Below are 12,767 nucleotides of genomic sequence, written 5' to 3' on the forward strand. Positions count from 1 at the left end.
AGAAAAAATTTTCATTATTCATAGCCGAGGTCGAATGCTTTTAAAAGACGAAAGAGGCCAGGATTAAGTAACACGATGAGATTCGTTTTGACAGAAATTCTGTTTTTTTTTATTGAATTTTATTCGCATTTGGTTCTCTCAGTGTATAGATCAATTTTGTTTGATGTTCGAAAATAATTAGAATACGCAGCGCCATAAGGGAGACAGTTTGTGGGTGATAAAGAGAGATTGACAAATGTAGTGGTTTTTATTTGTTTTTGCTTCGTTTTTGTTTTAATTAAATGACAGGAGGAAAAAAAAATGCTTATCATTTACAAATTGATTATTTACTTAATGCATTTAGATGCGCGTGTGTTTGTGTGTTGGGGCGGGATGGTGTTTTAAGTTAAAAAAAAATCTCCCCTCAATTTTCTTGCTTATGTTCATAATATTGAAGTGAAACAAAAAAAGAAAAGTAATGTATACATTTGCAGAGATAGAGAGAAAACCAAGAAAATAAAAATAAATCGCTGATTGAGACTCACACACATGTTTTTAACACCCCGGTGTTATTGACAGACAAGAACGGAAAAGAGCATTAAATGCTTCAGATCGCGTGGCGATTCCGTTTCTTCTTTTTCTTTCATCATCTTCTTTAATCTGATCCCTAATTTAACTGGTCTTAAGAATATTTTATCATCGTGTTACGTCTCTCATTCTCTTACTTAACTACAAATATTATTTAATTTTTTTTTTTATTGTTTTCATCATTTTTTCTTCTTCTTTCAAATGGTTGTTTTATTCTTTCTCGTTTCTCTCCACATAATATAGAATTCACTCAATCCTCGATGTTTGATTTGCAGCTGATGTTCGGTTGTGTGTTGTTGCTGGATGTTAATTCGGTGCATATTTTTTCCGTTTCGTTCGTATCGGTCGTTCATTGGGTTGAGTGCGACGATGGCGCCGTCGATTTTATGGAAGAGTGTAACATACATAGGGCACCTCAACGTCTTCGCCGTCAATGTCATTGCAGCAAATTTCAAAGACGAGCGCACGCACATGCGGCTCAATCTTTCGTTTCGAAACCTTTTTCACAACCTCTGACATTGGCATATTCATGCGCTCTTGATATTTTGCTTTTGGCATGAAAAATGAATACAACATTGACACGCCTTGTGACAACATTGTGATCTCCAATTTGTGTTGAGTTTTAAAGTAATCGATGAATTCGGACAATGTTAGTTCGCCTTGCACCTCAAAACGATCCCAGGCCGTCCATTCGATTTCGTAATACTTCTGTTTGGCGGCTCTGATGGGCTCCGAGAATGTCATCAATGGCAATGCCAAATTGAAGAACGAATTCTTGAATTGTTCGACGGATTTATAGCTGTGTGGAAGAGAGAACGCAATTATTTAGACGAAACAGCGAATGAAAAAAAAATTCTGAATGAATTTAAAACGACATGAAATCCGATAAGACTATTTAGTAGATAGTATTTACCCTTGTGCATGTTTATACACTTCCAAGCATGCCAAACCAGACACAACGGATGTGGCCGTTGCGATGGCCGGAATAATTTTGCCAGCAATCAATTTCGATGTGTGACGATCAGCGGTTGGAATACTGTAGTTGGTGGCTCGAAGATTTGAGCAGGCCACTATGAAATCCATATGCAAATTGTTATCGTCATCCTTTTCGAATTCTAGTGGTGTAATTGTGAAATCAATTTTGCCTAGATTCGATAATTGCGTGATGATCGATTGGACACGTGATTCGTCTAGCCCTTCGCCATTATTATGTTCGGCTTGCATGGCAGCATCGGTGACGGCAATATTAACACCGGATTTTGGTGTAAATTCGGGCACTTCAATTTGTTGCACCAATTCAATAACGGTAGCACGATCACGCACCTGTGGCAAACCATACGATTGTGCCTTCAAATTGGCGGCCGCGTAGACGTAATCCACATGCATTGGATCATTCACATCGAATGTCAATGGTTTTGGGCAACGTTTTGGACCGGACCAGAACGGTTGACCGCTGGATGTAGTTTGATCGGGCGGGAAATTGAACAACAACTGACGAATTTGATTCGAATAGCATTCTTGCCAGTAATGACGTGCCCATTTCACACAGTCGGCGAAGTCTTTTGGTTTTTCATCGATTAAAGCCACCTGAAAACACAGCGCAGTAACGAATGAGTGGTGTGAAAAAGGGGGAAAAAACATTAGTCCACTGAACTCAAATGGGTTCAATTGGAGAATATTTTGCTTACTTTAACCGATTCCAAAATCTCAAGTGGTTGAACGCCCGGCAGTTTCACAACACGCTCGACGAACGTTGGATCGGAAATGTATTGCGATGCATTTTCCGCGTTTTTATTGAATGCACCCTCAAATGTGTCACGTGCCCATTGCAATGTGTGCTCGATCGCATTAGGGAAATTCTTCAATGTACAAATCGGAATGCTTTTCTCGGGTGGATCCTGTGTGGCACTGTACGATTCGGTGACAAATGGAACAACAACCTATATCGAATGGACACAGACACAGACGAATTCAATTAGATAAAGAAGAAAATTACACTCTTTCGCAAGTAACATGAACCAGATTCAGAATACAGTTTTGACAAAAAAAAGCAAAGCGACGAGACGAGATAACTCACCTGAACATTTCCCATTGTGCCCAAGGTGCCTGAATCGATGAGCATTCGGCGATAGAATACGCAGCGCCGATCCATGTAAATACGTGCATCCATATTGTCCAGAGCGTTGGCAACGCCATCCAATTTCTCAAAGAATTCATCGTTATAGACGTTTTCGGTTTCTTGGCCGACACGATTCTCGTGTGCGATGATGTTGATATCCTTGTTCATTGCACGAATGGCCTTGGCGGCGGTTTGCGATTTCGATTGCTGAACATTGTGTGGCCGGAACAAGAACTGACGATTGAGATTTGATTTTTCGATGAGGTCCATATCGGTGATGATGACTTCACCTTTGCTACCGCCACCGATGCCAGCCATTGCGAAATTCTTCAAGTGTTCACAACCAATGGCGCCGGCACCAACAATAAAGTACTTCATATTGCCAAGTTTCTCTTGGAATTGCTGGCCAAACACGGCGATTTGTTTATCGTATCGTGAACCGATCGGTTTGCAATCGTCTTCGGTAAGTTCATTTTCGGGCAAGCATTCGATGGCATCAAAGTACAAATACTGTTGAATGGGTGTGAATTTACCGGAGCATGCTTTGAGCACCTCTTGAGCAATGGTACCACCGATGACCGCATTCACTGGACACAATTCACCGGCGCTCACCTTTGCGAATGTGGTTAACAATTTCTCATCGACGGTGATGTCAGCATTTTGTATGGTGGCCAAATTCAAGAATGTTTTTGCATCCTTTTCGGACCATGGTGCCGGCAAACGGCCATTCTGCACCATAAACTCGTCCAAAGCCTCAAAAGCCAAATGCAATTGATTTGGTGTTTCGAATTTGGCAAAATCCGTGATTACATACGATGGATCCTTTTTGGCATCGGCCAATGCTTTGAACGAAAATATTTTCGGCATTTTCACCTGGGTCACGATGCCACCACGAATGTACGTGCCAAATGTCGTTGTATCGCCAATGCTGAACGTGTATGGACCAAGCACTTTAATTTTAATCGGAGCATGGCCATTCAACTCTGTCATTCCTTCCACCTATTCGAAACGATGGTAACAAAAGAGTAACAAGAATTGAAAACACATAATTGCCAGTGAGTCATCTCATTCCATTGTTTTCACATGAAAAAAAAATATCATTCAACGAATCAAAGAAGAGAAGAATAAAGTCATAGAAGAATCGCTTTTATCGAATTTTTTTATTGCTCTAACTCACGGAATAAGTCTTGGTTTGGTAAAACCGTCAAATTTTTCAGACCAAATTGGCAGAAAAAAAATCAGCAAACAAACCAAGTCAACAATACGATATGTGGCAAAAAAAATTCTATTCGCATCGCGATTTTAAGCCGACGAAAAAAAAAGAAACCTTACAAAAGTATGCGCTTAGCATTAGCACAATTATTATGATTATATATGATGAACAGAAGGCAAACCGATACATTTTGTGTGTTTGAAAAAAAAAACACGAAATATTCGCAATATCATCAATGCACAAAATAACGCTATGTGTGTATGTGCCATAATTTGAGAAGCAGAACGGCGAATGTGTCACATAAACGGTCTATTTTTTGTCGGTTTGTCAGAAATGAAGAAGAAGAAAAAAATACACACACACACACTCATTTGTGTTGTGTTTGCTAGCGCGCGCCAGCAATAGTTGTTTGCATGGAGCGCATTGATTCTGAACAGCGCGCGCGAACATTGCTCCGTCTAAATTTGGAACGAGTGTCGCAAATCGTTGAAGTTGTTGTTGCTGCTGCTGTTGTTTTCTTCTTCGTTTTTACTTCTCATATTTTTGTTGTTATTGTCGTGATTGCCAATGCTGAATTGAAGAATGATGACGACGATTTTGATGAGGTATATCAAGTATATGAAAAAAGAAGAAAAAATATCGCAACGCTTCAATTGCAATATAATGTGATTGGAAAGGTGAATGTATGTAGCGCGCGGCGGCTATTTATTACAATTTGGAATTTTGAGCGCGAGATTAAGACGGTTTGCTTGGTGATGGATGATGAGTGAGTGAGCGAGCGATGACAAAAATCGGACGAAGAGCAGCGACGGTGGCGAAAACGAGATACAGCGAATGCGAAGCGCGCGCTACAGAAAAAGACAAAATGGCACACAATATGAAAGCGATGCGTATTTCAAATGCCCTATCAACTATACACTGTGTAACTGTGTATAGAATCTCTGTGAATTCGTTCAACGCACTCTGCTCTGCTCTCAGAGTTATTAGTTGTTGTTGTTGTGGTTTTTTTTTATTTCGTTCGGTCGGTCGTTGTTTTTCTCCTGTGCGGACAGGAGGAATCATGAAAAAAAAATTCGGCGCAAACACACATACAGAACAAACAAACATACTCCGTCTCTGGCATGAATCATCCATACCGTGTATCTGTGTATAATGAAATTGGTTGAATTCTTATCGGAATTTGATGACCACATGAAAATTGATGGGAAACGCGCACACACAGACACACAGACACCAACACACCAACGACACTTTCATTTCAATTACATATTTCAATTTCAATGACATTGGGAAATTATTTCGAACAGAAATGAAAGAAATTTATGGAAAAAAGAGGGATCGATCTCAATTTTCGGAATGTATAGCCACATAAAATATTCACACATAAATTACTTATGCTTCGGTTCTTCTTCTTCTTCATCCTAATTTTTGTTCATAATTTCTTCTTCTTCTTCGGCGTCGTGTGATATGCTGTTGTAATATTTTTAAATTGTTGGACTTACCTCTGAGAATGTAACATATTGTCCATCTTCGAGACCGTGGCGCGTTTCATCCAAACATGTAACGATACCGTCCGTATCTTTGGTGATGCTGGCCACCATGTTCGATACCGGTTGTGCACCATTTTCATCGTAAACGGTGAAACTGTCGCCAAAATCGCAGAAAATTTGCGCAAACAAACCACGCGTCTGTCCAATGATCAATGCAATATTATTTGCATGTGTAATCGCTGCAATTCGATCCTGTTCGGCACTTGATGTTTCCGTTAGTACAACCACACGGAATTGCTTGATAAATGTTTCGGTGAGATCGCTTGTATTCACACGCACCGGTACATAGCTATTGAGTTCGGCCAAATGTTTGGCGGTCGCTTCGGCTCGATTATTCCCTTCATCTGCTTCGGTTAAATAGTATTGTGACGATAAATCGCCAACGGTTGCACTCACTTTGTCATGTAGTGTTACTGATTTAACACCGCCGAGTATAACATTTTTGGCAATTTCCACGCCTAAACCGCCCAATCCGGAAATGAGAATGTCCGAATTGGCCATGCGACGCATGGCATCGTGGCCGAGCACGTACAATTGGCGCGAGTAGAGTCCTTCATCGATTTCACCAGGTGTTTCGCGCGAAGTCGATCCATTGTTATTCGCCATTGTTGCTGGTGCGTTGGAAGCGTTATTGGTTTGCAACTTCCGTTTTTTGGCGGCTGGTGGATCAACAGAACTCTCAATGACTTCAGCACTAGACATCGGACATAAAAACCTGTCGCTGAAAAAATCGCGCTGCTGCTGCTGAAATGTGGTGAATTTTTACCGTTGCTATCAATGTGTCTGTTCGGATAACTCGCGAAAAAAAAATGGTGTTTGAATTGAACGGGGGATGAAAATTAAAGCGAAAACCCTGTTTTCACCGAAATGATTTTATGTTGAGTTTTCGTGTCTCGTTGGTTTCTTCTTCAAGTAATCGCTGCTACTGTTGCTGTTACTGCTGTTGTGATTTGCGAAAGCTCGACACCAACGTTCTGCTCACGACTGATGTTGCTCTTCTCTTCTCGTAACAAAGAAAAAACCACACTCGATTCGTCGTCGTTTTGGGATGAGTCTATCGATGTGTACTTTTTTTAAACGCTTCCTCGGTATGTCGCTACGTTGTGATGGCGATGACAAACGGTAAATGAATCAACATTAAAATTAACACAACAAATTTATTATTATTTTTCTGTTAGTTTACTTTTTCTTTCTTATTCGACACTTTTTTTTTATTCTCTCTCTCACTTACTCTGTGTGGTGTTGAACAACACACAATAACTAAAATCAATTTCTCTTTTTTTTCTCGTCTTGCTTTCTGTTTCAATTAAACAAGCGTGTGTGTGAGAGAGAATGAGAGGAAAAAAAAGAAAGAACTTCACGTACAAAAAATAAAACGAATCGACACACACACACACACACCGATCGAAAGGGAACAGCTTATACTTTTTTTTTCTACTTGTTTCTAAGTTAACTTTACTCTCGGCTTGGTTTCGTTGAACGAAATTAGGAGAACGGAACAGAAAAATAGAAAAAAAATCAAGTTGAATTGAAGGGAAAAAATCAAAGTATACACTAGTCACTAGCGAGAAAAGCAGAGTGAGAATACGAAAAAAATCAAATACGAAATATGTATATAATAATTGATTGATGTATGAAACTGGATGGAGAAATGTGTAATAAAAATTTGGTATGTCTTGTTGTTCGCAAACCAAATTCGTTTCGTTCTTCTTTTTATATATATTTTTTTACTTTTATTTTTTTTTATGTATGTAGTATATATTACTTCTTCTTTCTGTCGTTTCGGCTCGTAGAAAATGGAAGCGAATACACAAAGCAAAAAGGCAGCGAGATAGACAATGAATGACTTTAATGACAGTGCGTTTTTGCAATGAGCCGCTCTTATGCGTCGTCCATTGATCATTTTCAATGTCGCTGAGAGTGAGACATGAAAAATGGCACCAGAGTGCGTTGCCGTCTGGTGTCTACAAGACATTTTCAATGTTATAATTGCAAATAGAAAAGTTATGTTTAAGAAATAATTGCCTTTAAATAAAAATCGATTATTTTTTTTTCTAAAATAATTTCGTACAATTTACGAAATATTTTCAATTACATCTGAGTTGTGTGTCGTCAGCGATTGAATTCAGAGAGCTACGGAGAAAATCGATGTGGTGTCAAATAGCAGACGGCGCTGTTAATCTCCAAATGTGTTGTTAATCGACTCACTTCGTTCGATATCGGCATCATTGTCAAATCGGTGTTTCGCACAAAACAAACACTGCAATCGAAGTTGTAGCGGACCCACAATTTTGGAAAAGTTAATTTTGTGTGTTTTGAATTTTACGCCAAACGAGAAAGAGAAGAAGAAAACAATGGCAAAAGCAACAGAGGATTTCTATTTGCGTTACTATGTTGGGCACAGAGGTAAATTCGGTCACGAATTCTTGGAGTTTGAATTTCGGCCGGACGGTAAATTGCGATATGCCAACAATTCCAACTACAAAAATGATACAATGATCCGGAAAGAGGCATACGTTCATCACACGGTCATGGAAGAGCTGAAGCGGGTTATTGTCGATTCGGAAATTATGCAGGAGGACGATTCAATGTGGCCGCCACCAGATCGTGTTGGTCGTCAGGTGAGTGGTGTATTGGTCAAACAATGAAAACAAAGCCCATTTTTTTGTCAACTTACATTAAACAATGAGGTTAGGTTCACAGTATCAAAAATAAACTCTTTTTTATTCGTTGCATTTGATTTCAGGAATTGGAAATTGTGATTGGTGACGAGCACATTTCGTTCACCACATCAAAAACCGGTTCGCTTGTCGATGTCAATCAATCCAAAGATCCAGAAGGTCTACGTGGTTTCTACTATTTGGTACAAGATCTGAAGTGCTTGGTTTTCTCGCTCATTGGACTTCACTTCAAAATCAAGCCAATTTAAATGTGACGACAACGATGACGACGATAACAAACCACACATACCATTTTTTTTTCTCTCTCTCTTTAATTTATAGATAAAATTTTGCATTTTTCCGAATTTGCCAATTACTTTTTTTCTTTTCTTTCACACAAAATAAATCGACATGAGAAAAAAAAATCCAAAACGCAAACAAAATGGTGTTTTTCAATTTGTTTTTTTTTTTTCATTCATTTGCTACATGTTTAGAGATAAGTTTTATTTATCCTTTCGTCAAATACAAAGACAACATACAACTTTGGAAATAAACATACAGTGCAGTTTCCACTACTTGACTGAATTGAATCACAAGCAAAATTAATTTACCATTCTTGATTTCAACAACATTATTATGAAGATATATTGTTTTTTTTTCTTCATAAAAGTTTCTCTCCAAAAAAATGGATTGAATATAGTGACTGAGTAGATGATGTGAAGCAATTTCATTGTCAAAATATATCCTATCGATACAACAATTCAACGCTAACAATACAATATATCTGATTAATTTTTTTTTCTTCTTCGCAAACAATTCTGATGAGCAAACTTTTCTAGCCATGTTTGTGTGTGGGATCCTGTGTGTAAAATATTTTTGTGGCTGCCTGACTTTTTCTCTGTCCTTCCTCTTCATTTGCTTGTTTTTTTTTTGGTATTGACCATTGCCGTTTACCAATTCGATTTGATAAAGTTGATCAAACCATTTGTTGAGGAATCGTGTGATGTAACCTTATCGGCCGTGGCTAATTCGGGTTCGATGGCTTTGGCCAATTGTTTGCCCAATTCAACGCCCCATTGATCGAATGAGTTAATGTCCCAGACAATACCTTGGACGAAGATCTTGTGCTCGTACATTGCTGAAATTCGGATACAATTCAGAGTTTAGTCATGCGTTTCATTTTTATTGAAGAAAAGCATGTTCTTATAAACACAACACTCTTTTTTCCAAAGGAAAATTTCCCCGTCAAAAACAAATCGTTTTTTTTTTCTCTGCCAAAAAGAGTGTTGAATTCATATTTAATATATTAACATAATTACCAATCAATGAGCCCAACACGAATGGTGTCAATTTCTTGACGACAATGGAATTGGTTGGCCGATTTCCAGTGAATACTTTGTGTGGCAACAATGCGGCCAGTTTTTCACCGCTCAAACCAGACTTTTCCAATTCGGCTTTGGCTTGTGCTTCCGTTTTACCGGCCATCAGAGCTTCGGTTTGTGCCAAGAAATTGGCCAACAAAATCTTGTGATGAATGCCACCGGCAATGGGGTTTTGTGTAACGGCTGGCGCAATGAAATCGCATGGAATCAAACGAGTTCCCTAGTTTTGTTTTTTTATTTGGAAGAGGAGATAAATTTGGGATCAATTTTTTTTGTGAATACATACAATTTTCAATTAAAATTTTCTTCCTAAAGGCAGAATTGAAAAAAGGCAAAAAATAGTAGAAAAAACCGGAAAAAAAATCGAAAAAGAAAATCCAAATTTACTTGATGAATCAATTGATAGAAAGCGTGTTGTCCGTTTGTGCCTGGTTCGCCCCAAACAATTGGTCCGGTGTTGAAATCGACACGTTGGCCAGATTTAGTGACACCCTTACCGTTGCTCTCCATGTCACCTTGTTGGAAGTAGGCGGCAAAGCGATGCAAATATTGATCGTATGGGAGGAGAGCGTGTGTTTCGGCACCATAGAAATTTGAGTACCAAATGCCAAGCAATGCCAAAATGACTGGTGCATTTTGTTCGAGTGGTGTGTTGATAAAGTGTTGATCCATATAGTAGGCGCCGTCCAAGAGCTTTTCAAAGTTTTCAAAACCGATAGCTAATGAGATCGAAAGACCGATAGCTGACCACAATGAATAGCGTCCACCGACCCAATCCCAGAAACCGAACATGTTCTTTGAGTCGATTCCAAAAGCTTCGACCTTTTCTTTGTTCGTCGACAAAGCAACAAAGTGCTTGGCAACAGCGCTTGGCTGCAACAACAGAAAAAAAAATTACACAATAATTAGCATAAATGTCATAGTAATTATTCGAATGTCATTTCCCCTATCGATAAAAACTCAATGACTTTCATCGTCACTGACCAATCGAATTTCATCGATTCCAATCAAAAATTCCATCCATTTCACTTACATCTTTGGCATGTTCCAAGAGCCAAGTTTTGGCTGAGGTGGCATTTGTGATGGTTTCCTGAGTGGTGTATGTTTTTGATGCGATGATGAAGAGTGTCGTTTCTGGGCTAACTTTTTTCAATGTTTCCGCCATATGGGTACCGTCAATGTTTGACACAAAGTGCAGTGTCAATCCTTTTGAATATGGTTTCAATGCTTCAGTCACCATAAGTGGGCCCAAATCGGAGCCACCGATTCCGATGTTAACAACATCGGTGATTTTTTTGCCCGTGTAACCTTTCCAGGCGCCAGACAAAACCTCGTTAGTGAATTCTTTCATGTGCTGGAGCACGGCACGAACGTCGGGCATTACATCTTTGCCATCGACCAATACTGGATTGCTTGAGCGATTTCTCAGTGCGGTGTGCAAAACGGCACGATCCTCCGTGATGTTAATGTGTTGGCCGGAGAATTCAGCGGTGCGAGCCTCTGTGATTTTACGTGCTTTCACCAAGTCAAACAGAAGGGCCAACACTTCGGAATTGATGCGATTCTTTGAATAATCGATCAAAATTTCACCATCGGCTGGTGTATTGAGTTTCAAGCTATTGATTTGGAAAAGTGAAATTGTAATCAATGCAAAAGAAAATTAGCTTCGATTTGGAATTTCGCAATTGAATGCTCGAAAAATGTCATCCATTTCATCATACGGTTCGAATGACTATTTGACCTCTGGAGAGAGAAAAACTCACCTGAATTTCTCAAAACGAGCTGGATCACTCTCAAAAAGAGCTTTAATATCCAAATTTTTGCCGTTTGCATTGAACCAGTGTTGCAATTTTTGGAATGCTGGCTCTTGTGTCAATGGGGGAAGTGCTGCCATTTTTCACCACAAAACAAATTGATCCTTTTCGCTTGATGCCTGTGTTCATGTTTTTTTTTTGTTCGCCCCGGATCGCAATAAGAAAAACGAAACACCAAATTGAAATTTAAATTGTTGCACAACAAAACTAAAACACATCTGACTTGTCACATCGTAGTAGTACTACAATGACAGTACTCGAAAAATTTGATGATAATAATATGTAACACATTCGAGTTGGGATAAAAATGATGGAAAAATCCAATGGATTTAACTCACCTGGAAATGAATTTCGAAAAATACTCGATGGGCGCGCGTTTGCCACTTATGACACTCAATTTTATTCTGGCAACGTCGTTTTAGCCTGCCAAACCGTAGAGTATAGAAATTTTGCGGCCTTTCAATGTCAAATGAAAAACATATCAATACGTAATCAAACACACTCGGTTACTCTCGCTATGTGTATGTATGTATGTATGCGTGTGACCGTGTCGTGCGCGCTCCGTTTCATCGTTGTATGCGTCCGTTTGAATGGGTTTGCGACAGAGCGGTTCAGTGATAGCGTGCACATAGCGCACACGTACGCACTTTTACAACGATTCACACAGCATTACGTACTTGTGTTTTGGTTTTCGAATGGAACTGATTTTGCGGCCAGTTTTTTTTTCGCTCTTCGTTTGCATTGTCATATGCAAATCAACAAACAAGAAAAAAAAAACACAATCGCATTTAACATATGAGTTTTGCAGCATCTAACGCCTTGATCAATGACAAGCATTCAGTTTTTGCGTAGAATCACGATTTTTTTTATGTTCTCACTTTCCAGCACGATTCAAATGCACCGAATCGATGTCAGTTTTCAAGTTCAAAATGCGATTTATGCGATTGATCTTGCAATTGAGAAACAACCAGCCTTATTGTTCACATTGACAATCTTACATAATTATATACAAGTCATAAGATCGACCAACGTCATTCGTTGCCAATTCATTTAATCTACATTAAATGCCTTATCATTGAATAATTGAACTTTTGCGGCTACAGTTCAAACAATCAAATTAATTTCCAGAAACAACCCATATACCAATCGCGGTTTTATTTTCGGACGAATCGAATGGTGAACCGTTAAGTTGTTGACTTTCTCCCCTTTGATGATATTTTGTGGTCGATCGTAACAGTTGGCTTCGAAAGATTTACAGTTTCATTCTATTCAAAAGATAAGAGATAAACAGATGGTATTGATAAAATATTTGCTGAAGAAATTGGCATCAGAAAAATAAATAAATCAATCAAATTATTCGTTAGGTGATTTCTGTGAACAATTCAGTTTCACTGAATTACATTAGCAACAGACAATTATCATGTTCTGAAATGTAAATGCTACCTTGTTATTACTGGAATAC

General features: G+C 38.8%; 3 protein-coding genes across 17 annotated transcripts; 1 reads left to right on the forward strand and 2 right to left on the reverse strand.

Moving 5' to 3' along the window:
• Positions 1–81: 81 nt before the first annotated feature.
• LOC129575052 (ubiquitin-like modifier-activating enzyme 1) lies at positions 82–7,371 on the reverse strand. Of its 15 annotated transcripts, none has more exons than XM_055457877.1 (7): positions 7,181–7,331; positions 6,815–6,914; positions 5,402–6,545; positions 2,645–3,685; positions 2,256–2,507; positions 1,481–2,154; positions 82–1,366 (listed from the first exon to the last, which is right to left on the reverse strand). In XM_055457877.1, exons 3-7 carry the CDS (start codon positions 6,149–6,151, stop codon positions 952–954), a joined length of 3,132 nt encoding a protein of 1,043 aa, XP_055313852.1. In that variant the 5' UTR covers positions 6,152–6,545; positions 6,815–6,914; positions 7,181–7,331; the 3' UTR covers positions 82–951. The 15 variants fall into 15 exon arrangements, with proteins under 15 accessions (XP_055313852.1, XP_055313859.1, XP_055313855.1 ...); XM_055457884.1 differs by having other exon boundaries at positions 6,851–6,914; positions 7,181–7,248; XM_055457880.1 differs by having other exon boundaries at positions 6,681–6,914; positions 7,181–7,248.
• A 175-nt stretch (positions 7,372–7,546) lies between these two features.
• Positions 7,547–8,552, forward strand: LOC129575056 (protein mago nashi). Its single transcript, XM_055457893.1, has 2 exons — positions 7,547–8,070; positions 8,196–8,552. The coding sequence occupies exons 1-2, from the start codon at positions 7,804–7,806 to the stop codon at positions 8,376–8,378; spliced, it is 450 nt and encodes a 149-aa protein (XP_055313868.1). The 5' UTR covers positions 7,547–7,803; the 3' UTR covers positions 8,379–8,552.
• On the reverse strand, positions 8,553–12,565 carry LOC129575054 (glucose-6-phosphate isomerase). Its single transcript, XM_055457890.1, has 6 exons — positions 11,644–12,565; positions 11,255–11,424; positions 10,525–11,107; positions 9,879–10,364; positions 9,429–9,711; positions 8,553–9,247 (listed from the first exon to the last, which is right to left on the reverse strand). The coding sequence occupies exons 2-6, from the start codon at positions 11,383–11,385 to the stop codon at positions 9,060–9,062; spliced, it is 1,671 nt and encodes a 556-aa protein (XP_055313865.1). The 5' UTR covers positions 11,386–11,424; positions 11,644–12,565; the 3' UTR covers positions 8,553–9,059.
• Between the last annotated feature and the right edge of the window lie 202 nt (positions 12,566–12,767).

The sequence above is a fragment of the Sitodiplosis mosellana genome, unplaced genomic scaffold (genome assembly GCF_009176505.1).
Source record: "Sitodiplosis mosellana isolate CC-2019 unplaced genomic scaffold, AAFC_SMos_1.0 Smas_scaffold_6166, whole genome shotgun sequence".
Lineage (NCBI taxonomy): Eukaryota > Metazoa > Arthropoda > Insecta > Diptera > Cecidomyiidae > Sitodiplosis > Sitodiplosis mosellana.